At 46.1% G+C, this 25,325-nt stretch overlaps 1 protein-coding gene across 8 annotated transcripts in view; it reads left to right on the plus strand.

The window, feature by feature from the left end:
• Positions 1 to 11,908: 11,908 nt before the first annotated feature.
• LOC118310013 (chemokine-like protein TAFA-1) overlaps positions 11,909 to 25,325 on the plus strand; it is a 101,412-nt gene continuing 87,995 nt past the window's right edge. For 2 of the 8 annotated variants that reach the window (XR_007030927.1, XR_007030928.1), the window contains exons 1-2: positions 11,909 to 12,552; positions 15,013 to 15,149. Coding sequence is in view for 1 of the 8 variants with exons in the window: in XM_035632731.2 (XP_035488624.1) it covers positions 15,026 to 15,149 (124 nt within the window). In the remaining 7 variants the exon portion in view is untranslated. Of the gene's footprint in view, positions 12,553 to 13,089; positions 13,161 to 13,326; positions 13,682 to 14,637; positions 14,772 to 15,012; positions 15,150 to 25,325 lie in introns of those variants that run through there. The other 6 variants (XR_007030932.1, XR_007030933.1, XM_035632731.2 and 3 more) reach the window with 5 other exon arrangements.

Raw genomic sequence — 25,325 nt, forward strand, 5'->3', positions numbered from 1 at the left:
CGGGTGACTCGCAATTTTAGAAGCGAGGCATTAGATTTCACTCATAAATGTTTTACAATCCGGCAATATTTATGATCATCCACATTTATGGCTAATCTATAGTGGAACCATTAAGCATGCATTAGTGAGTGAGGTCTCTTTGACCTAGTCCTGGTCTTCATAGAGAAGTCAATAGCCTGCATTAAGCCTGCCTAAATAAAACTATGGCTTGGCAAGGTTTTTTTGCACCAGACATTTGAGTACCACTTTCAAGACTCCCTCCGCCTACTGCTAATTGGGACATTCATAACTGGAAACATGATCCCCCCCGTGACTATTTTAAACCTCAGGGACACGGAGGAAGAGGCAGGAGAAGAGAGAGAGCGTGAGAGAGACAAAGTAATATTGAAATAAAACAGACCCATTAGGAATGGATGTATTGCCAAATGAACAGTTAACAGCAGAAGTCTGTCTATCTAATTACATTTCCTTCAAATGACCCCTATATTTATGACTTCGAAATGTTATTTTGGCTACGGCTGGTTCCTTAAAATACTCTGAATGAGTCTCATCAAATTTGTGTTTTGATAATTACATCAAAGCGGGAGTCAATGCTCAAGAAGTGGATTAGTGGCGCCATGGCATCTTCCATGAAAACAGCCCAATAGGCAATCTGGCATCCTACTGAGTGCATTTTCCAAAGCACAGACTAAAATATGAATGCAACTGTTTTGCCACTTGCCTCTGAGTCCCACGCAACTGCTGAATGAGACAAAAGGCAATTCGCGAACAATGGCTCAACTCTTCTCCACCGACTCCTGACGTTTCACTCCTGAGACGAGAGAGAGAGAGAGGTCCGCCGGCGTCTCCGCTTTGACGCGCTCGGCTGGTGCAGGCCGAGACTGCTGCAGTGCCGTGGCTCTGGGCGCATGTGCTGCGTTTGTGAGATGAATAGTGCCACGTGAATGACTCTCCGCAACACTCCACCTTCGTTGTCACCAAGTCAAAATCTCAGGCTACCGTGGATCGGCCGTTTGGCTGACGTGAACGCGAGGAGACGCGCGGGTGTGGTGCGGCTGGCAGCGAACGTTCCCAGCGGCCCCTCTGCCAACGCCGGCCTTTCACACCCTCGACTGTCTTGTATCTCTGGTGCTCTCACCACGCCCAGGGATCGACTACGTAGCACACAGAAACCCCCTTCAGTGACATGACTGCCTCAGTTTAGCCAAAATGCGTGACAGAGCTGTCTTCCGAGAAAAAGCACCAGGTTCCAGTTATGGCAACATGGTCACGGCACACTAATGAGAGGCGACATGTTAAACTGTTCAAAATGCAAATGCCCGTTGCAATTTTCCCCGAGCTTTTTAAATGGGTTCTCCCAGTGGTTTTAAGTGGTGTGAGGTGTTACATGTCTACAATTTGAATCCAATTTATACCGATATTGACCCATGAAAGTCACATGCAAATTGGCGTCGGTCGCATACAGGTCGCGTGAGCCATCTCGGCGGCAGGGTAAGAACTTTTTTTACGGCTCACAAATAGCGAATGGATGGTTGGACAGTCCCTCTTTCTCCCTCACTCGCTCTCCTTCCCTCAATAACTCAGCCCCGGCATGAATATAAATGCAGCCTGTTGAAGAGCAGGGACCGGGTGCCGGTCAATGGCTTTATGCTCGGCCTCTGACAGCAAGCGCTCCCCCTAATGGGTTCAGCCTGACTGGATTCAATCATGTCCCCTGATACCCTCTGAAGAGGATGTAAATTGTCAATCAGAACCCCCCCCCCCCCCATCTCCCGCCGCTGTCTTCCCCTCGTTCCCCGTGATCATCTTGCCATCATTCACCTTGCAATTTCACAGCCTCTTCGTACAGCCTTTCACATATTAACCCCACCTCTGGTTTTTCCTGTTTTCGATCTGCCCCCAAAAAATATTGACATGAACATCATCCAGGCTGGGTGAAATGACGAGCAGAGAAGGTCATGTACGTACAATATTAATCAATTCACAGTAACGTGTGCGATAAAGGAAAATATCACGCGTCTGCGGCACATTTTCAAGTGTTTGTGCTGCACGTCTGTGGCATTTCAAATGAGAGGCCTTTCTTTCTGAAAAATAGAAAATTGATAAAAAGAAGCATTCCTATTATTATCATACAGAGGAGAGGTCGAACCACGCAATGCTCTAGACAACCCGGTCAAAGTCAAAGATGGTCATTTTGTTTATGTTTAATCCAACCATTTTTTTGGCCAACAGCAACAGCTAGGAGGTGGAAACATGTTTTGGATCTTTAAAGGTTAATACAGTTATTGGTTTGCCTCATAATTGAATCACGTTGGATTAGCTTCATGCAAAGGCAATCAGGCGGTGGAAGCTCTTGCTGGGGGGCAGGCACAATGAGAAGAAAATCAAACATATTTCCACAGTGGATATGACAATCTAATCCACCCAGTGTGCTGCAGGTGCACCAAGCTGAATGTGAAGGACTTCTCCATGCTTTGTTTTTTTAATTAATATTCTGCTGCTTAAGTCACAAGACACGAGAGAGAAGCATGATGAGCCTCGGGGCTTAATGGTTTATAGTGGTTACGTTTTTGCTAATGCTATAGTTTTACTCACAACAGCAGAAACTGTGCAAGTTTCACTCTCAGACTTCATTCCTCTTCTCGCCAAGAGCTGTCTCCAGTGCAAAAGTTAAACTTTTGTTTTGCCACTATTTCTGTCATTTCTTTGCAAGTGAGCATGCTGACCAGCTCAAGGGTCCAGTGTTCGTATGTCTACACGGCCCCCCGGCCTCATAACTTTGGTAAGGCTGCTGAAATATCGTGTTCATAGCAAACAAAAGCTGAAAAGATAATGGACGCAAACATTTTGCAAGATATACTCTGATGGCCGATGAAAGTTAAAGAGCTCAGCCCACTTTCTAATAGTTCACCACAGTGTCGGAGACATTCGAAAAATAGGGGGACTGGGCTGATGCACTGCGTTTATCTTTGATGCGTTGCAAGGACACTTTAAACACCCTCTAAATAATTGATTTTTCAAAAGAAACATCAGATGTAGGCATTACAAACCCACAAGCACCCGTGTCAGTAGGTGATGTATGGAGGCCCAGTTGAGAGCTCATTTCCCTCCCACTCTACCAGAGGAAGAGGAAAGGCCAAAGTGAATAACCTCTCCATCAACAGGGGGGGGGTAAGAGAGTGGAGAGGAACGTGCGATGGAAATCTTGTGAGCTGAAGGACGGAGCTCTGAGGAGACTGGAGATGTTTTAAGCGGAAGCATTTATCGCAGCTTAAAGGACCAAGGAGAAAGGTGAAGGGGAAGACAGACGTTGACGGGTTAAACAGTGTGATCAATGCAACAAATTCAACTAATCCTTTGTTGGTACTTTAGTGTGATTGCCAGAATTTTACATTGGCCTGCATAATGTTGATGACACTCAAGGCAGTCTTACGATATACATCTTATGGTGAATGAAGAAATTATAGTGCAGGTTTTTTTTTTGAAATGATAACCCAAATAACTGAAAGAAAAAGAAAGAAAATAATGAAAAAAGAAGAACAAAGTTAGTATGATGGTGCATGTACAGGCATTTACAGCCATCCATGTTGCGTATTTGTACATTTACAGACTCTATTGAGCTGCATGTCATGACTTGAATGTATACGCCTTCCTGCACATCCTTATCAGGCCTTAGTCACTATGATTATACGTATATTCCTGCTGATGGGAGCAGACACTATCAGCCAATGCTAGAAGTTGAAAATGAACAATTGCTTTACAGGAAGGGGCCCTCTGTCTGACCTGACGAGAAGCTTTTACCGAAAGACTTAAAGGAAGAAAGTTCCCTCTGAGAAAAAAGAAAATAAAGTCCGCTGTACTTTTCCTTTCTCTGTCTGCCTCCTGCTTCCACTTTTTCATGCATTCAATTTTTTTGCATCGACCCCCACCCACCCACTCACCATCTCCCCTCTCTGTGTCTCAATCCCCTTTTGCTTTTTTTTTTGGCCCTCTCAATCCTGCCTCTCTTCAGTGCGTTGTGCCTGGCAGATGACTGCTGAAAGGTGGAATTGGATGCTTCCCTCGTAGCGCTTTCCTTTGAGACTCGTAGGAGATTTTGTTTTTTGCTGGAGTGAGTGTTTACAGCTCACTGGCTCACCGTCCTCCGGAAAAAAAAAAAACATCAACTGTCTGTCACGGTCAGCCGTGGACCTTAAGATTTGAAAGCATTCAGACAATAAACACACGCTCCTATTACACCATTCACCCCGTGTGATATAACACACGATCATGTGTCCGGATGCTTTTCGGCGATGGTCTTTTTCATTTTCTTGTTCTGAGGAACGGGAGACAACATGTTGCTGCTCACGGAGGGTGCTGCTGTGTGCGCCTGGTTTAAATTGCAGCCGTTATCATTCAGATTTGGTGAGTCAGTCCAACAGATGTGTGCTCTATAATGTTGCTCACAAGTATGACTCAGTCCCTCCTTGTTGCCTCTCAATGACGAGTTGGAAGTCGCTCTCCAATTGTACTGGAAAATGGATTCCTTTATGGACGGAACTCTGGGCGTTGGGCGTTCAGCGCCTGAAATGTGCCCTCAATGCTTCACCACCACTTTTGACAGATTATAAGAGTCAACGGAGGCAAAAACCGTTCAACGTCCTTATCGAATGGCTGATGGGAAAAGGTCACTTCAGTTCCCCCACATTACCCCGACCCGCTGAGTCACGCAGCAGCAGCCGCAGCAGTGGCAGACTACTCAGTTGTCTGGTCCCCCCCCGTTTTTCCTTCCCAACAAAGCAACGGAGGGTTTAATCCCCTTTCCACCGGTTGGAAACCATCTCCACTCTTATCTGCCTCCCGTTCTGCTTCTCTTTGAGTGATGGACAGGCGGCTTGAGCGGTTATGGAAGGCGGCCAGACAGGTCAAAGGTGAGCGAGCAGGATAATCCCTTCATGAAACCCGCCTCCCTTGCTGAAGTAAAGCTGGCTGTAAGGAAGGTCAGTGTGTAGGCTCTGTCGCTACTCAGCATTAGCCAAAGATTGCGCCGCTCTATTCACTCCCTTACCTTGAGAAGCACACTGCTGACTTATCGTCCTGGAATTGGCTTTGCAGCGTGAATGCAGCCGAAGAGAGAGGCCAGTTTGAATGGAGCTCGAGTGCTTCTCTCTATCCTCTATCTCCGGTTTTCCCTCTCCCTTGCCGTTATCTCAGCCTGATCTTTCCACAAACTCGGTGACCCCCGGTGTCAGGAATTCAGTCTGTCTACTCTCGGGGATCTGTGGGTATTTAAGATCGCCCAAGTAAAGAGTGACTCTTGTTGAAAGGGGTCGTGCCCTTTTGTACAGGGCGACACAGGTTCAAACCTGTTCTGAGGAAACACGTCAGTAACTCCAAAGAAACTCATCAAATTTAAGCCTCTTTCAGTTTCACCTTGCAGATACCCACAGTGACGAATTGTGTGGCTTTAAATCTGTGCTAATCAATATTTTTTTCATACCAGTAATGGAATAACTGAGTATGTGTTAAATGAAATGGTTTTTAGGGCTGCACGCTAAGTGGCTAGCTGGCACCAGATGGAATACATGTACAGTGATCGACCGTGGGCCTGAAATGAAGAAGCATTTCGCTGCTAAAAAAGCCTGGTACTTATTGTTACCCTAGCACGTTTGTATTGCCGATCATCATGTGATGCTCCAGCGCCGATGACTCTCAGGGATTAAGGGCTGGGCCTGTATCTAATGGATGGATTTGTAGACACAGTGTTGTTTCCGGACACAGCAGGAAGTAAGGCGACTGTTGCGAAAAGTTATGTTAAAGTCACTCTTGCATTACCAAATATCAGGCCGACAAATTTAGCGACTTGTGAACACTAGAGATTGCATGTAGCTGCTAAACCATGTGTGTCCTCTAGGAGCTGTCAAATGAACGGTATTATTGTTCCATGTGTGCCAGATCAGTAAATAGACAGCTGGTTTCCCTGAAATGGTTTACCATATAAACTTAATGAGGTAAAAAATATGGCAATGTCTTGTTTACAGTTGGTCCTGCTGGTTTGAAAATCAACACAAGCAGTTTGATGAGAAAAAAAAAAAGTGGATTGTGAATGTTTAAAAAGGAAAGAGAACTCTCCCAGAAATGCTCACAGGACCTTTCATGCTTGCAGCATCCATCTTTTCTCATCACGTCAATATACCATTTGGATTCCACTGCTCTACACATGTGTAGCTGAAAACTGACAGCCGACGTCTGAGGAAGCCTTGAACAATTACATATCTGCTTCCCTCCCAGTTTGAAAACTGAAAAGCAATGGCTGCATTCTTTTTTTGGGGGGGCTTGTTTGTTTCCTTGTTCTCAACAGCATCACTCTTTTTTATCACGCTTTTTTCTCTCTCTCAGCAAGTCCCCTGTCTCATCAGGTTAATAGTGGCGTATTGAGTAAGGCATTTCCACAGGTGGTCTCCTTGGGCCAGAGCCCTACCCCACTGTCCCTAGTCCAATTACAGCAAGAAGGAGAGGACATTTTTATTGGTCTGCGAGGGGACATTTCCATGGCCACCGCCATCTCCAGGAGAAGAGTCGCCTAGCTCTCAATTACTCCTCCATCCTGGACCGGCAGGGGGAAAGAATACGTCCCCTGCTGAGACCCGGTGAGTCCCAGCGCATTACCAGCACAGAATTTCTGACCTACTTCAAAGAGAAAAAAAAAACAAAACTCACACCCCACAACTTATTTCCATCGCTACCTACAGCATATGATTGGATATGCGATGAGTGATTCCGTGATTCCCACGGGCAGAGAGGCACAAGCACACAGACTCTTAGAACATACAACACATAGAAAGCATTTAAAGCAATTTCAATAAGTCCGAGTGCACAAGTGAGACATTATTTCAAAGGTAATAAACAAGTGAAAGCCAATCTGACAGCAATGATTAGCATGATCTGTATTGCTCCTCACATAAATAAGGCATCCTAAAGTGCAATATTGTCAAAATAATAAAAAAGAACTCATGCCAGACTGGCCAAACAGTGCTGTTCCTCAAAAGTATGTAGCGCATGCAAATGTTGCTGACCTGAAAAAAGGTAATGTACCAACAAGATGTATAGAGTTGAAAAGTTTGATTTGCTGAATTCTACTTGAATTAAAACGGTCTCAAAATGAGCAGTGGACTCACGACTTGGGTCAAGCATTTCACATACGATATATCGAATGACAGGCACGTATCAAAAATAAACTCTCATTTAATGTTCTCATTCGATGTGAAAGCCTGGGCTTACGTGCCGCGAGGCATAAAAAGAGACGAGCAGACAGACATTCACCCACTACAAAGCCACAAGGATGCTGCAGTCGTACTGTAAATCCATCAGCATAAATATGCCCACATGCCAGACTGTGATAAGAAACCAGTGTGCTACAAGGAAGAAACGGCATAATTGTGCAATAGAAAATGTGCTTTTAATTTCAGTTCATAAAACTTAACGATGCACTTATCCCACTTATTTATTACATTTTAAGAGAGGGAGACAACACGTTGTGTTTCATTGTGAAGTGGTTTTGCTTTAGCGTTCATCATGAGCAGCCGCCCGTCGGCCACTAGCCGTGGTGCAATGCTGAAGGCAGCAGCAGAGCGCATGAAATCAGCCGTTGACAACGACAAGTGCCTCTTGCCCACCTAGAAAAAATATTGCTTTCACAAAAGTAGGTGAGTGTCATGTTTTGTTTTGACTGTGTCATTCCTTCACGGTTTCCTTCTATCATGTCGGCGATAGGCGCCTTCGCTTATTTCCTAACACTTTACTTCCTGCCCTTGTGTTTGCCCACCTGTGGACTTGTGTGCCCCGACCGGATGAGCGCTATCTGCGTCTCATTGACTTCTCTAGGCACGAGCGTCTTTATTCTGTCCACGTCCCTCAGTGACAGTTCCTCTTTGTACCTTGACTCGTGCATTCCAGCAGTTTTCCCTCGCATCCAAAGTTCCTGATAAGTTTTCTGACCTTGCCTTTTGCTTACACCTCACTTTAAGAATTGTGTGCCTGATCTCTTTGTGCGCCTGCCGGTGAACTGAACCAGTTCTGAACCATTCCGGTGTTCCGCTTGTTACAGTGAGAAGCCCAAACCACAGTCTGCGGTGCCAACAGGTGAACTCACAGTTGCATCCCGACGGCAGCTGTGCACGCTCAATTGTCCTGATGCAATTACATTGAAAACTAGAAAGCTTGGATGTGGCACTATTGTCAGAAGTCTAAGAGATCATCCCATCTTCAGTTGGATATAGTTGAATTGCTGTTGTTAGACATAGAAAGGCAGACTTATAGTCGGCACCGTGAGGGTCCAGACCAGGCAGCTCATGAAAATAAGCACAGGAGAAAAGGCTCAGATGCTAATGCTAATGCTACCAATGCTCTGCAGTAATGTGATGGAAAAGGGGAAGCTATGCAGTCGGGTAATTTGCCTGCAGGACCCAGACTAATTCTGGGAACTCATTTAAATTTGCTCTGCTAGAATATAGAATAGAAAATTTCTACCTCAAAACCAGCAACCCCTCGTTCACAGACATTGTGGAATCATCATCACAGACATCTCCTCTCTGTGCGCTCTAGTCAGTTGACATTTTCGCATCGCTCAACCGACCTCACATGATTCGTCTGCGTCCGTTGGCAACGCCTCCTGGAGAGGGAAAATGATCCGAGAGGTCCCAAACTAATACGCATCGGCAATGCCCGAACATTCCAAACATAATTCCTCCTTAACATTTTATAAAGCAGGATAATGTCACACTATTTATTACTGAACGTAAACACAAGTGAATTAAAAAGCAGTTCAGTTACAGAGCGAGTGACGCGTGTCGACGAATGACTGATTTCAATTTGCCTCTTGATGAGAATTAGAAAGTCATTCGGGACATGCCGACAGAAACGATTCGATTATGGCTCTGAAATAACAAGTTGCTAGTGAGTTCACACTGACATGTAAGCATTCATTCTCACAGGACCTGCTGAGAGAAGAACAAGACGCCGAGGGTACAGCCCCGAAAGGTTTGTGCCCGGAGAGCTGTGGCTGCACTCACCTCACCTTTTAGCCTTAAATAATCCACCTCTGCAAATCGATAGTATCCACAAAGCCAGATTCCCTCGGTATAATCAACACCTGTGAGTAAAAGCAGAAAATTAACGCTCTGATAAATGTGAAATAAATTATTGCTATAGATCAGGTTCCCGCGTTCCATCAATCATCTCCTTCCCTTCGCCGTCCACCAGTGAGCAAGACTTTGCTGCTGCATGCGCCTCCTCAATGAATTTTCTCTACCCGCCTTGATCTTTCCCTTTTCCGAGCTGTTTTCTCTCCCTCCCGTCCTCCGCCGCTCCGTGTCAGCCTGCCGCTGCTCTGAGAGAATGTTTTATGCAGCGGGCGTCCGTGGAGTGTAGGTTCACAAAAACAACTCCCCTCATCAGATGAAGAAATGCCTGGTTTGCTCCACTGAGAAATGATGTAAAGTATGCAGGAATAATAGTGGACACGGACTCATTTCTTATAGGAAGGCAGAAGGCTGCTGGAGGAGCTTAAATTGGTATTTTGTTACAGCTCCAGGTGCATATTGAACTTTGTTGGCTGCACTGGAAGGACGACTTTTTATTAGCCAGGGGGAGATACAGAGAGAGAGAGAGAATGACAGAATGATAAAGAAAGACAAAGAGCTGGGACGGCAATATTGGCAAACGGCGCTGTTAACAGAGCTGCACAGATCCAAACATAGAGTTGGCCAGTGATTGGTCGGATGTGGTTAGGACTTGGCACAGGCTGCAACAACAGCTGCTTGGAAATGATGGAGGCCGCGGAGAAGGGGGACGGGGGGAAGAGCAGGACCGCGACAACAAATCCAGAATTACTGGGTATATTCTGTTGTGTCCGTCCATTCTCCCAACACAGCTCAGACGGATGCCGTATGAAAAAAAATAGGAGGCCGCGGCAAATGAACGTCAGGGAAAGAAAAAAAACTACAGGATACAAATGGGAGCATAGTGTTGGTACTGCACATACGCTGAGAGGAACATGTAGTAATTGGATGCCTTCAATCTTAAGTCCTCCTCTGAGGCTTGTTTGGTGGGCCTGTTTCATTTCACGCCTTCATCTCGGTCTAATGGGACAGATCATAAAGACATTAAGCGATGGAAACAAAATGAAACTCAAGCCCGTGTGCTATTGAAGCTCCTTACAAAAGGAAACATCAACAAATGTGCGCGAATACACATCAGCCTATTTACAGGCAATCAAGCCATTTTGTATGAATATAACTTGACGGCGCTGAAACACTAATCAATGCGGCAGTTACTCTGCAGCTCCTGCGTAATGTGACTCTGGTCTGAACATGTGGTGCGTTTAACCCAACGCAGATACGGACGGCATCTTCCGTATTCATAAATCACGTCCCATCAGATTAATACAGAACTATGGTAACACAAAGGACATAGTGCAAAGGCAAAAAAACCCATAAACACATCCAGGGATTACTACGTCACCACTCATTATTTTTTTCCACCACTACTATTTACCCACTCAGATGATCACATCACATTACACTTAGAGTAATCTGACAGAGGGACTGACAGCCCCCCCTCCCCCCTCCACATCTCTCCCTGCACTTTTCTTCCACTGTGGTTTTGAACATTCAGCCATCTCTTTCAGCAGGCGTGATTGCAGCAGCGGGGATGGTCCAGGATGCCCTGTGGCGTGGCGCGGTGACCAGCAATACAGCGGCGTGTAAATCATCTAAAAAAAACACACACCACCTAACCCGATGAGTGGGGGACGGAAAGCCAATCGGGACGCCGATCGTTTTGATCCCTGAGACACACACGGATGTCATGTATTCACACAGCACGCAAAGAAAACAGGGTGCAGCTATCAGCTCTGGGACAAAAAGCTCATCCGGATATTCATCATTAGGATCATCTGTCTACTCCCCCACGGTACCAACACCACATCCTCGCTGTCTGTCAGCCTATTTAGCCCCTCAGCTGTGTATTGTTGTGAGTATAGCATTGAGTTCATTTTCTGTGTAATGTCAGACTGTGAGTGAGTCAGCCGCGGCGGGTGCGTGGGATTGGCATATACAGTAAACCCTCTGGTTAACGGCGTAATGAGTTAAAGGCACTCTCCTCTATGCAGAGGGAAACAAAATTTGTGCTGCCCGCAAAAAAAAGAAGGAGAGAGAGACTGGTTTCGTTCACCTGCCAGCGTGGCTCAGGCACAGTGGGGACACACGCAGGCGGCAAACACCCACGTAAACACACACACACACACAAAAGGCAGCGTGTGTGTCTTTGTTTCGGCAGCCAGCGGGTTCAGTTTGAAAGCAAGTGACAGAGGGACGCTCACCGACACTCTCAGGCTGCCACTGCAAATGCAGGCAAGTTGGTTTCTGTGGTAGGAAACAGCCAATAGGGGGCTGCTCGTGGAAAAAAACAACAAACAACCTCACGCATCAGCACGAGACCTGGTGGAAATGTACAATATGGTGATTGCAGAGCTCAGACGGGGCACTCCGCCTTCTATATGCCTAAAGCACGTTTCCCTCGCGCCCCTCTGAATGCTTGAGGGCGATGACTAAAAGAGGCGCGTTCAGCCGAGCGCCCTCCTCGCCTCCTCTCACACAGCTGGGTCCAAAAGTGTGAGACCACGTGCACACTCAGGAACACGCAGGAGGCGAGCTGAAGGCGAAAAACTCGCGGCTGTCTCGTTGACGACGTGGATGGGAGCTCGGGAGGTAAGGGGGGGAGGGGGGGGGGGTTAATAAAGCATGCTTCATTTGCTGATGAAGTCTCGATGTAGGAGTGGGCAGTCTTGCTTTAAGACATGTGATCTGACTCACTCTGAGCTCTCTCTTTCTCTCTCTTTCCAGCTGGGCTACATTGTAACACACACACACACACACACACACACACACACACTCGCTCTACCTCTCTGACACAGACTCTACTTAGTGCGCTGGAGAGAGTACTGAGGCTCACACTATCAGCACAGCTTCTCAATGGGGGGACGCCGCCAAGAGCAGACAGAGCAGTCATTCCACTGGAGCCTTTCCGCTGCACGCGCGAGAGGGGGACGCTAAGTGAGGGGGGGGGTAAATTAGCTCCCTGTCATCCCAACGTAGGAGTTCTACAGACGGAGAGAGAGGGAGGCAGACTCAAGGAAGGAGAGGGAAAAGGAGATTCTGCTCGTATGTGGCTGATGACACAGCGGTGGAATGATCAGCCTCCCACCCTTCAAATCCTGACCAGTTTGTGACAGAGACCCCTGGGGTGTGTGGGTTTTTTTTGCTTTTTGCTTTTGCTGACTGCTTGTGTAGCCAAGGATTTGAGCGGCAGGGGGTCCGTGGGAGGGAATACCGTGGAAAAGAAAACAACGCTTTAGCCCCCTTTTTGTGCGCTGCTCTGCTTATGTTCCGGCTCCTGGAAATTCAGCGGGAATCCCTGGCTCCAAAGTATGGATGGATTTAAGACGGAGGAGTGAGTCTGCCGGGCAGGCAGTGATTCTGACTGAGCCCCTTTCCTCCTGAACGCACTGCTCAGGTAAGGGGTGTGGGACCGTCAAGGGAGACCGCTGTGGTCGGGGGATAGGACGGGTGGGGTGAGGCAGTTGATTCACCGAGACAACTTCATCTGGGATGATGCATTTTTTGCACAAAAATTACTGCTCGTGGAAAAAATGGGTCGGAGCCGAGTGAAGACGGGCTCGTACTGCAGGAGCTGACCAAAACTGCTTCGGATGAATCCTCCTGTTTAATGTAATACTAATTGGCTTATTCTTATCATGGCACATGAGTTTCAAACACATTTAAGCGGTGCGAGTAAGTTGCTCTCATCTTGACATTATCTTTAAATCAATACTAAGTAAGTGCATGTAACAAAATAAGATTCAGATGGCAGTCTATTGTTGTAATTATGTTCGTATATTTTTTTTGGGGGGGGTCGACGAAGGAGCGCACGCAGCAAACAAAACCAACCTAATTCGTTGGAATCGATGTGGCGCACGCAGGTGCCCCTGGTAGATCTTGCACCTCCTAGGCGAGTCCGCCGTCCAACTTCTCCACCACATTCGCCACGACGCTGGAACCGAACAATTACGCGCAAGAGGGAGCTTTTGGTCTCGTTTTTACGCGACGCCACAAAAACTGACAGTAAACTGCTTTGGATTCGTCTCTCTCTCTCTCTCTCTCTCTCTCTCTGTCTCTCTCTCTCTGTCTCTCTGTCTCTCTCTCTCTGTCTCTCTCTCTCTCTCTCTCTGTCTCTCTCTCTCTGTCTCTCTGTCTCTCTCTCTGTCTCTCTCGCGCGCATGGATAAACAAGATGGATATGGTCTATTTTTATAAAAGCTAACTTGTGCAGAGAAAACGAGGCTCCCGGATCAAGACTCCGGTTGGGTTTTTCTTGAAAGCCGCTTTCTTTTCCCTCCGAAGTTCCCTGTTTTAAAACTAGACCCATCCTTGCTTGTTTTTTTTCTTCTTCCTCCAAATCTCCCGTGCAAGTCCTCGCCTCTGGTAAAAGGCTGCTGGTATTGAGCGCCACGTACTATTTCGAGCCGGAATGCCTTCCGATAGCCGGCAGGAGCTCCGGGTCCCTGTGCAGCGAAGCGGTCAACCGTGCGAGCGCAGCGATTCGCTCGAATGGGGGAAAAAGGCTGCGTGAGGAGCCGGAATATGGTGTGGTTCGAAAAAAAGAAAAAGAAAAAAAACACACCCATGGGGCCATTTCATATTTCTACAAAAACCCGCGGATTATGTTGGATTTAGTGCGGGGGGGGGGGGGGGGGGGGGGTTTACAATGTGCTGTTTATAATTATATGCGTAATTATATGCGTCGCCGGACATGAGGCAGCGTCAAAGTCACCGAGGGCGCAGGACACGCGGGTCAGCCCAGTGGCTCTAATCTCATGACGCACAGATGCTCTGGATGTCAAACACACACTGGATCGGGCCCACAGACTCCTCTTTGGCCATGATTATTATTTTATAGTATTTATTGATCAGACTCCCCCCCCCCCCCCCCCCCCCCCCCCCGGGGGCTCAGCGTCTGCTTTGTATTCTCTTGTGAGTTGAGAGTCGGAACACTAAAAGGAGGTTAGGGTCACACCGTCACACGAGAGCACGAGATTCAAGACGGAGAGTCACAATCTCGATGAGAATGAGTGTGGAATGTAGAAGACAAATGCAACCAGAGCCTGTGACATCTGAGCGATGCATCGACTGATTCAGGTGAACGCGTTCCCCTCAAAACGAATCAGATTTAAAGTATATTATTTTTTTCCAAACGGCCAAAACACACCTCTCACCGATGTAGACGTGCAGTTTTAAAAGACTTAGACGGGGAGTGTAAACACAGGAGGTGGGGGTGACAGTTTAGAATTCCCCACCGTGGTGGGTCTGAATGGAGAGAGGTGCTAACAACACCTGGGAAGGAGGAGAGCCTCATTATTCAATAAGGGGGCCGAGGCGTGTCTCCATATGCTGACCCCTCATCACCGAACAAATCTCCCCAAAAATCGCTGTTTGTTCCTAGAAATGCTTTGTGTTTCTAATCTCTTCTATTGGATTCAGGGCTCCAGTGATGTTGTCAGTGGCGCTGTCGCTTTCATGAAAAGATAAATATAGCCCATTACAAAATTATCAGTCTGACAAAGAGAGATCGCAGCAGGTTGTCTTCCCTCTGCATTTTGTGTTAAACTGTGGTGGTGCAAGTCTTTTCAGACCACGGCAGGACCGGACTGAAGTCTTTTGTCTGCCGGGTTTTTTGGTAATTGAAGCTGCAGATTTTCTTTTCATTCCTTTTGTTGACATACAAAAAAAACAAAAAAACATGCACATACATATACACTGATACCACAGTATTTCAGAAGATGTGTCTGGATACAGTGCCTGCTCCCGTCTTTTGTTGGACAAAGTCAATTAAATTGTGTGATGTAAATAAGTATGGCGACATGCTGTAATACAACTCTGCCCCTGTTCTCCTCCCTGCTGTGTGTGTCGTCCTGCAGACTCGGCCCTACCATGTCCTGGTTGTTGGCCGTGTGGATTAGCCTCGGCTTCCTGTTGCTGTGCCAGGCCACACTCTACCAGACCATCCAGCAGCACCACGTGGCCCGGCCCGGCCGCACGGATATTCTCACCCTGGGTACGTGCGCCTCTCTTGACAGATTTCGGGCTTCGGGCGGCGTTACGGTGCAAGACGACGTTGCCCCTTTCTGATGGTGCACTGGTTCTCGGCTGCGGTTATTCAAAAGCTCCGGCGAGGGGCTGCTGCCGCCAAGTCAGAGCGATTTGCCACAGTACTGTGCAATAACATGATGATTCACCACCACGCTCGCGGCCATGTAAGATAAGCAAAGGGGAAGACTACTAATTGTGCTGCTAATTGCATGTCAGATACTTATATTTAGTCACACTTGAATCTATCTTACTGTACATTTAGTGCTATTTATGGACATGAAGTGGACTGTAAGTCAACCGCAGTTCATAAAGCGCTTTTTTTTTTTTTGTCTTGGCGGTTCAGCATCTTCCCCAAGGTCTCATCGGCATGTGGACAGGGATTGAACCGCTGACCTCCTGAGCCACAGCCGCCCAAAAATGCTTGTTAGACTTTGGCTGCGTGAGACTTTGGTACTTTGCTGAGCTGCATGCATGAATTTAAATGTGAACTTGGAAGCCCCTTTTTAGACATAGAGCATCTTCAAGCTATGTGAGTTAGCAGGTAGCAGGGATATCACTTATGTGTGCGGGGAAGCATTTCTTGACTAGCGCGCCCCAAATCTTGCTGGCACACTGTTACGAGTATGGGACAAGCTGAAGGCACACAACAAAAAAAAAACATTACTGTGCTGGTAACCAAGGGAGCTTTGATCACTGTGGCTTATATTGAAATGACAATTACGTTTCCCTTTTTGCACTAGAAACGCTTTGCAATTAAGCTTGACGCCTCCTGCACTGTGGGGGCACAAGGGGAGGGTATACGCCGAGGCTCTAATTCTCTGATTATGGAAGAGCTTACCAGCGTTGCTCATGGTATGTGGGAGTGTAACAGCGAAGGCAGAGGTTTTTTTTGAGCAAAGCAAAAGGCTTTCTTTAAGCTTCTAACAATGAGTGTGACTCCCATGCCGAACCCTCATGCAGAGCGGGGCTCTCTGCGGAAGCCAAGCGGCTGTTAAACATTGATGCTATCTTCTGCTCGGTTCCCTTCGTGTGTGTGTGTGTGTGTGTGTGTGTGTGTGTGTTGCGTTGCCATGCTAAAAGAGAGAGAGATTGAAGCACAGCAGGAGGACCAAAAAAACAGCACTGAATTGTTCATGCTTGTGTTAAACACCGGTGACCTTAGGTAGCACGCTGGCTTACTTTTGCCGTGTATTAGCTGACGCATCAAAAATCCCATCCATGACGGGGCATTCTCAAAGTGTCCCGGTCCCGTTAATTGGAACAAGAGGGTGAGGGATGAGCGACAGAGTGCTCGGTATGAATTTTTAAAGGCTGGCTTCCAGTTTCTCTTGTTGTTTTCTTTGGTCTTTTTGTCTTTGTCTGGTTGGCAAGTCGAGCTTGGTGCCAGAGATGTACAAGGAAGTGCAAGGCTCAGTAAGTGTCTTTTGAATAATGCAGTGGTCCCAAAGGGGATGAAGGAGGGGAGGGGGGGGAATAGTCCCCCCCCTCCCCTCCTTCCAACCACAACCACAAGTGTAGATCTAGAAGAGTCATCCAGGCAAAAGGATGGTTCTGGCTGAGAGTCCTCTTGAAGGTTTCCTGTCAGACCGATCAACTCGCCCACTCACTGCATACGACGCTCAGAAGGGAACGGACATGTACATGCTGGCAGGTTCACAAACCATTATCTCACTGGGGATTGTTATGGCGTGGCGTTTCCCGTCGGGCCTCTGGGGATACCGGAGCTCCGAGAGCGTGCAAACGTTGTAGAGATGGAGGATAAACGCAAATGTTTTTGTTTTTTATTTGATTTGATTATTGGTCTAAGGCTGGGCTACTCAATTCTGAATAATAACACAGAGAGATAATAAAAAAGGATATCATTATTTATACCGGCATGAGTCTGTTATATCGTTACTTTAGCACAAGGACTCCTTTTGAATCAACCAAGATGTATGACAGCCATTATTGGTGCTGACAATCATGTTCTTAGGGATATGTTGATATTTTGTTCAGTTAATACTTCAGTTGTTGTTTTTCTTCCTGCTGCCCAGCGACTGTACAGTTGACTGTATATCATGTTTTTTGAAGAGGATTAAGGCGACATCAGTCTTACTCAGCCGTGGAGGGGCGTAAACCGATTTAACCAGATCTGCTCTCTCAGAATTGAAATGGTATGATGAATATTTGAATTAGAATTGATTTTATAATTTAAGAAGCTCTCTGGTTTCATTGAGGCCACAGCCCTCGGATATAAATAGATATGGATATGTAGGACGTGGCAAAATGGAGATGTCTTGCCTTGAAGAGTCCATTAGTTTTCATACGTTGCTGCATTTACAGTAATCAAATAATGTTTCTGTGTTTCTACAAGATGATGAACCAGCGTCTGATATGCTGTCTGCCAATTTGTAAATTAAGTTGTGGAATGGTTCCTTTGATGAAGACATCTTCTGTGTTTTATCTTAGATTTGCAGAGATTATTGATCAAATTTACATATTTTGAAATTGCTTGATTACGATATTGGCTGCTTTCCAGTGACACTATAATTGCATGCTTTGCCACCATATTGTCTTTAGAACAGTCATACGTCTTCAGGTTCAGGTCTTTGAGTGGAAAACCGTCTTGGTATTTTATAAGAAACCATGTCCTGGGATATATGTTTTGTGGATCTTGGCATGCAGCCCAGCCAACTGCATGAGAGACTGAGTGGTTCAAAAAACTTACAAACCGTCCCACATAGACAAAAGATACACAGTCTGTGTGTGTATCTGAGGAGGGGAAGTGAAGGTCATGATGATATTAATACACATGTAATCCTCTGGCCGGTTGACGCATCCAACAATGTGTAAGAAATCAGCTCATCTGCCTCTCGCAACAATGAACTGACACAAAAAAAAATGTGACTGCGCAGATAAAGTTTTTTTTTTTTTCATGTTTCCGTGACAAATGGGTGTAGTCACCACCGAGGCGGAGATTGAGTAATGAGATGCCTGACTGCTTCGTCACCTGCTTCAGAAAGCGGCGCCGCTCGGTTTCCCATGAGCCCCACTGCTTCAACACAGCCTCCTCTGCACCCTGCTCGTGTGCCCCGAAGATTGATGGCGGCCTGATTCTGGGCAGCCAATTCTGGTATTTCAAGAAATAATCCACTGCGTTGACAGATGAGCTGAATGTGACATGACACACACACACACACACGAGCCCCGGCTCGGCACTCGGTCTACCTGCCAACGGGGCGAAGCACAAGTGCTCACTGCCGAGACTGCCGCCGCCGCCGCCGCAAAAAAACAACCCAGGCCACTGTTGACAGCACGCGGCGGACGGACTCGGTCACCAGTCCGTAAAAGTGCAACCAATCTACACTGCCACAGGTCGTTACAGTAGATTCGGTGTCTTCTGTCGTAAAAAAAAAAAATGAAAATGCTCCCCGATGTGTTGTCTACTCTCTGTAGCACAGCATTGTCAATAAGTGACCGCTTGTACTGTATTTGTTTACCCTTGTTCAGCCGGGTAACGCATACAGTACAGTAGCCGCGTTCACTCTGTATCAATGGCCAGTGGGGCAGCCCGTTGCTTTGGTTTATTAGGACAATGTCGGGGCAGTTTAAGAGAGTCGCTCATCTACTGGAACAGCGTGATTCCCGTTGCAGGTGCGGCTGTAAAACCAACTCTACACTCGCCCGTTACACTTTGATCGCAGTCTGTTGCCGACATTTTCTTTGGCCATTTTTTCTTCTTCTCACAGCCGTGATGAGGCGGTACAGTGTTGCCTGTACGTGCATCCACCACCGGAACTCTGTGGCACACATTATTGTGATTTTAATTGGAAAGAATGTCATTATTTAATGAATTGTGATTTGAACAGTGACCGCATGGCTGCCATAGGCATTCTGATTTTGCCTGTTGTGCGTGAAAGAAGTTACACGTGTCGGCATGGAAACGGTTACGGAACAGCTGATAACTAATGCTGCGGTGCTGCTGTTAATTATTTTTTTCTGAATGGTTTAAATTGAAATGGCTAATCACAGATGATTGGACGGCATTTCAATGAGCTCATTGTTCCACGTGCCGTAAAGCTCCCTCGGTGTAGGAAACTCTTTGAGGTCGAAGAAAACGTTTAATTTTACTTGGATTAGACCAGAGTGGACAAACAAGAGCGACCGTGGGATCATAAGCAACTATGATAAATACAAGGATGCTTCATGAACCTGTCGAAACACTGTTCTAGTGAACTTTGACTTTGTGTATCTACTGAAGCTCCTGTATTTTAACTCCACATCTGAGGGCTTTTCTGAGGAGAGGAAAGTCTGAGACAGGGTGTCGAAACAAACGTTGAACCAAATTTGTGATAGCTGTCTTTTGGGTAAATGAGGAGAGGGCCGGAGTCTGGAATCCATAGACACACTATGAATTGATTTTTTTTTCTTCTCCCTTTCTATCATTTGCCGAGGGGTTGGCGGCTTCAGAAGGTTGATGACTTTTCCGGCAGTTTTGTGCTAATGTTAAGAGATTACCTTCACCGGCCCCGTTCATAGCTGGCATTAAAAAAGTGTAAACACAGTGGCTTTTATCGAGGTCAGTTCAAAATGATCATGTTAATGTATCGTACGGTAAGTATGAAAGTGCAGAGCATAATTATCTTGACAGGCCAAATCACAAGTGGACAGTTCAAAGTACATGTGTGAATGCATCCTAGATGCATTGAGGACACACTACATTACATTACATTCATTTAGCAGACGCTTCTGTCCAGAGCCACTTTACAATAAGTGCATTCAACCATGAAGATATTACCCAAGGTGCAAGAATCTATAGCGTGCATAAACATTTATCAAATAGGCAAAAAACAGCTTCAAGTGCTCATTTTAGATTATTTAAAAAATAAATACATTCGGGCAATGAGGTGGAGTCTACCATTGATATCCGATCACTCAGACCACGTTCAGACCTGGTGAACTTCACCAAATTATTTCAGCTACAGCATGTGTACCTAAGTGTGTCCTTGGCCACACTGACGCACCGGCTAATCAACTGATGTCATTTGCGTATGTATTCATTCTCAAATCGTGTAAGATGGCCTTGGCTTTGTCCACGACATCTGACATTTAAAAGCTCGAATGTGCTTCTTCTTTTTTTAGCACTTTCCAATGGGTTTCAATCTTGTTTTCTGTGGAGGACTAAGCTTCTTTTTACAATTAGAGCGGCGGAACCATCCATACTATCCACAAGAACAGCTGTCCATGTAATGTCTGTGTAGTTTTGCTTTGTTTCGCCATTGGATCATCTTAATTTACGTCGCCATTTAACTGTGGGGACTTATTAGTGTGAGAATTGATGGTGAAAGAGTATTCAATTAAATTACAGTCACTTGAGTAGATTATGTCTTAATCATATTTTTCGTAAAGTGGATGAAAAGTAATTGTTTGCTTTGGCTGGCGGCGTTGGCTCGGGGAACTACGGCAACATACAACATAACATGCGTGCACACACTGTGAGGCTGCTGTTTTGTTTTTTTTCTCCATGTCCTTTGTGTCTGACTAACTATTCGCTTGTACTGTATCACAAAACCCGCCTTTGTTAGGGCTAAATGAAACTGTAGGCTGACGGAAATCCTAAACGATATACGACACAAATTTAATTAGAAACATTCATTCTATAGACAAGACGTGTACAAATCCTGCCTTTTGCCAACAGTGGAACTGAAATCCGATAATCTACCTCTACATGGGATTATAATTGCTTTGAAGACTGTGGGCTCAGTCTATAGAGCTCATCAGCGCTATGCGATCTCTCTCTCTCTCTGTCACACAGCATGTCCTTCGGGGTAATGAAAACAACCCTTCTATAAAACTAGGCAATAACTGCCTGATCATTCAGGTGCCAGGCAGCGCTCTCTCCGCGCCCAGCCCTCCGTCCTCTTGCCCCCCCCCCCAGTCCTCCCTGCCTCCATCTCCTCGTCTCTATCGGCCTCTCAGACGATTTGTCATGGATCAGATGAGACAATTTGTCATGGATTAGTGCACTTAAATGTCTGTGTGATAGTGGAAGCAGTCACTGGGAAAGCTCAGGAATCCTATTACATTGCGTTTTTATGGCCGGGGAGAGGGGGAGGGAAGAGAGGAGGTTGAATTGGCAGCTTCTATGGCATGTGTACCAGTCTTTGACTTTTTTCCCTCCACACGTAATCAGACATTCACTTAGTTGTGAGCTCCACTGAGTAACTCGACCAGCGGTTACATATTCTATCTTCATTCGCCACTTGCTGCATATGTTTCTATTTAATTGACTGTTCACTACACCCTGCCACCTTTGTTCCCAGTGCCTGCCAAGTGCACCGTTTTTTCTCAAGGCACATTAACAGTGAACAGCGATTACAGTGAGGGTTGTTCCACTCCAACAGGCGTTTTAAAATGCCTGATATCTGATGATTAAATCATGCTTTTGTCCCTTTCCTGAACTTGAATCTTCCTAGTGTTACCTGTAACCCAACTACATATTAGCTACAGACTATAGACTTTCTATATGAAGAAAGACAATATGACAACTCTCCTAAAAGGAAGCCAAAACATATTGATCTCCCCCTGGTGGCTGGCAGCAGTAAACATCATTAAACCCCGCCTCCTCCATGTTCGCAGAACGGACATGGGTCAAAACGTGCCAACTTTTAATTTTTTTTCCAAAGCTGGTGTCTGTCATTTTAGGGAGTTATTATCACACTGATGAATGTCCACATGTTCATTTTCGGACACGTTTGGTATTAATTATCTATTTGATGATATAGAAAACCTCGATTGACTGCATGACTGACTCATGATTGGTCGATCCCTATAGGCTACACTCCATGATCACTAATGCACCGACTCTGCCTCCGAATGATGTCACCAGCACAAACTCGCTGCAACCGTATCCGTGATGTTTTGGCTTCATTTTTGTACAGTGGGAGGAGGTGGACACACCTTGTTTCCCTTAATATACAGTGTTTCCCTTTGAACTAATGGTAAATTACTACTGTGGCTAGTACGCTATTTAGCCAGGCTTGCTAAAATTTGCTTTCCCCAACATCATTACACTGAGGTTAATGTGTTTTTGGTTGTAAAGGCCCAAAACTGTCCAAACTCCCCTCCTGAAAATGTAATAGACGAAGCTTGATTGTCCCGCTCAGAAGCAGTTGCTGAGCTGTGATTGGGGCCGCGGTGTCGTAAACAGCCAATTAGGAGGTTGTTTGAGCAGAATGTTTGACGGCGAGTCACCCGGTGAGAAAGAACCTCTGTTCTTTCTCACCGGTTCATTTTCCGCCCCGGCAAACAGATTTATAGCGCAGAGTCATTAGTACTTATTTACCCGCCGGTCTATCTCATCACAAAGTCTTTTGAGTGAAAGAACTCCGCAGTGCAGTTTCTCGAGTGAGGTTAGGTGGTCGCAGATTCGATCCCTTTTGTCAGTCCGATCGCAGATGATTATGCCCGTCAGAGTGTACAGGTGCAATTTACACCACGTTGGCTCGTTTCCCCCAAACTATTTTCAGTAACTTGAAAAGTATGAAAATAGAGTCACGCAGCGCACAGAGTCCAAAAAACCTGCATGTCTCGCAGTGCTTTTCATCTAGTCTGACTAGTCCACTATGTGCACTGAACGGCTGTTGGTCTCCACGTGTTGACCCTTTGATCGACCGGCGACCTGTCCAGGATGCACCGCTCGCCCGATGTCTTCTGGGATTGTCTCCAGCCTCACCGTGACCCTCAGAGGATAAGCAATAGAGCCAATGGACGAATGGATACACAGAGCAACAGGAAAGTTACTGCATCGTGTATCATTTTCATCTTTAACCATACAATGTCTTCGGCAGCTTCTCCATCACAACTTGGCCCCCTCGAGCCCTTTGGTTGCATCGCACTGAAGTGAAATAGCTCGCTTATGTTAATGGAGCAAAGAGACACTGCCAGATAATTGTGATGCAGCGGAGCTACCGCGTGGCATCATTTAAAACCACTGCGGGGGACAAATGTTACTCATTGAGTGTTGTGTTTGCGGAGGACTCCGTTTTCCCCAGCAACTCATTTACCCACCGGCAGTCAAATTACGTTGTCGTAATCATACTACTAATTTACTTTCTAAAGCATTTGTCGTCTGATTTTTTCCTTTTGTTTTTTTTGTAATCTCTTTTTAAGATACTTCTGTGGGATATATAAAACTAATTATACTAAGCTTGCATTGATTTTTTTTTGCCACAATTCAATGTGAACAGAATCCAAAGAAACCATGTTGAGCTTCATGGTTGTTTCGGAGTGCCAGGAGCAAGAGCTCCCGTGTTTTCATCTTTTCTTGCTTCGCTCCTGACATGTTGACCGACACAGATTTTAGACCTTGCCTCTGGTTTGAATTGATACATTTTTTGTGCACCGACACCCGAGCCTCTGAAATATCAATTTTTAAAATCTCTATTCCTGCTGGCTATGTTATATGTCATTATATTAACAATGGATCACATATCTACTTGGGAAAGTAGAACCCATTGAGGCTTATTGCAGCATCCCGGAATTTTGAAAGCTAATGTGGCTCAAAGTCTGCTGCATGTGAATGGGAAACTGTTTCTCCATATATACTTTCATATTTTAAACATGTCAGTGTTGTGCTTGCAACCAGTTCCTATGGTGTAGCCAAAAAACGAATAATGCAGGTTTAAAAACGAATTCATCTTTTCTCCTGCCATATTCACCCTCCAAATATCAACACACCTCCCATATGTTCACACGTGTGAAGACCACTTCATCTTTGCTCCCTCTGCGTTTCATTTTTGTTTTCACTCTCCTAACAACATGAATTTGAGACGCATGTATTCAATTTGTTGCCAAGGTGACTTGCTTTCTCAGTTCAGCCCAGTAAATCATTCATTCGAGCCCCTTGACAGCGGCCAAAAATGGATTATGGGGTTCGGAATTATGGAAACAAAAATCCTCTCGCTTAAATATGTCCGCACTTGTCAACGGTATGATTGAAAGTCTGTCTAAGTTTTCCACCCAGGGTGCTCTGTCAGCATTAGCTCAGGACTATTTGTCTTGTCTGATGTGTCTGGGTGAATCCATATGACCGCTCTGCCGAGGCAGCACTGTATTGTCTTATCGCGGCCTTATCTGACAGCAGACGCTCTAATAATGGAAGTTACGGCGAGATGTCACAGTTTACTGTTCATCATCGCCGTGCAGGATATGACATGTAACATGGACACATGCCCGGACAAATAGACAGGATATCTCGTTTCAATCTGCATCAGCCACCGAGTTGCGGTCTTCACACTCCGGTATTAAAATGTGCCAGTCACTTGCGCCGCACATCGGGAGAATTGTGACGGACTGCTGAAAATGTAGGAGGACAATTAGTTTCCACCGGGCCTGCGATGTATCTTCATTTGCTGCAGTATATCCAGCACATGTCAGGTTCACTGAACACGGCTCAATGCCCTCACACCTTCCCCGCTCTGTGCCTGTTGGCCGGCGGAGTGAGAGAATGAAGGATGAGGTGGCACCTGCATGAGTCTGTCCGTAGCCTAATGACCCAGAGGAGCCTCTTCTTTTCGAGCAAACTCCTCACTTTTATGCCCTTTGTCTCCGCCTTCGTCCGGACATCTCGTCTGCCCATTAGCTGCCTATAGCTCATCTGCCTTGGGTCTTAACCCAGTCCGGTTCTTTCGCTCACTAGACTCTTCTTTACGCCAGATGCCTCTGTGGCATTGCCCAAAGAAAAAGACACGTTTAACTTCAAATTATCGTGGGAACCCGAGCAAACTTGGCAGTGAGTATGTGCAAGGAGATATTATTTAGAACCTACAGACAGCCCCGGCAGGCCACGTGGGATTTTCCTCTTCTTCCTCTCACGTCCCAGAGGTTCAAGTTGTACGATCTACTACGCTTTTGCAACAAAAAGACCTCTTTGACCTTCATTCTGTAAGTTTTTTCTTTGAGCGTAGTTAAAATGAAGGTTTTAATGCCTGCTCTAAGGAACTTGTTCAGCCCTTTCCCTGAAGGCATCAAGGGAAATATGAGGAGGGCACACAGTACATACCAAATAAGAGTGTCGTTGCAACTGAGCTGATGGAACCGAATACCTTTCCAGATGCCGTCTTTGATCATAACATCCCCCCCCCCCCCCCCCCCCCCCCCC

This window comes from Scophthalmus maximus, chromosome 6 (assembly GCF_022379125.1).
Source record: "Scophthalmus maximus strain ysfricsl-2021 chromosome 6, ASM2237912v1, whole genome shotgun sequence".
Classification (NCBI taxonomy): domain Eukaryota; kingdom Metazoa; phylum Chordata; class Actinopteri; order Pleuronectiformes; family Scophthalmidae; genus Scophthalmus; species Scophthalmus maximus.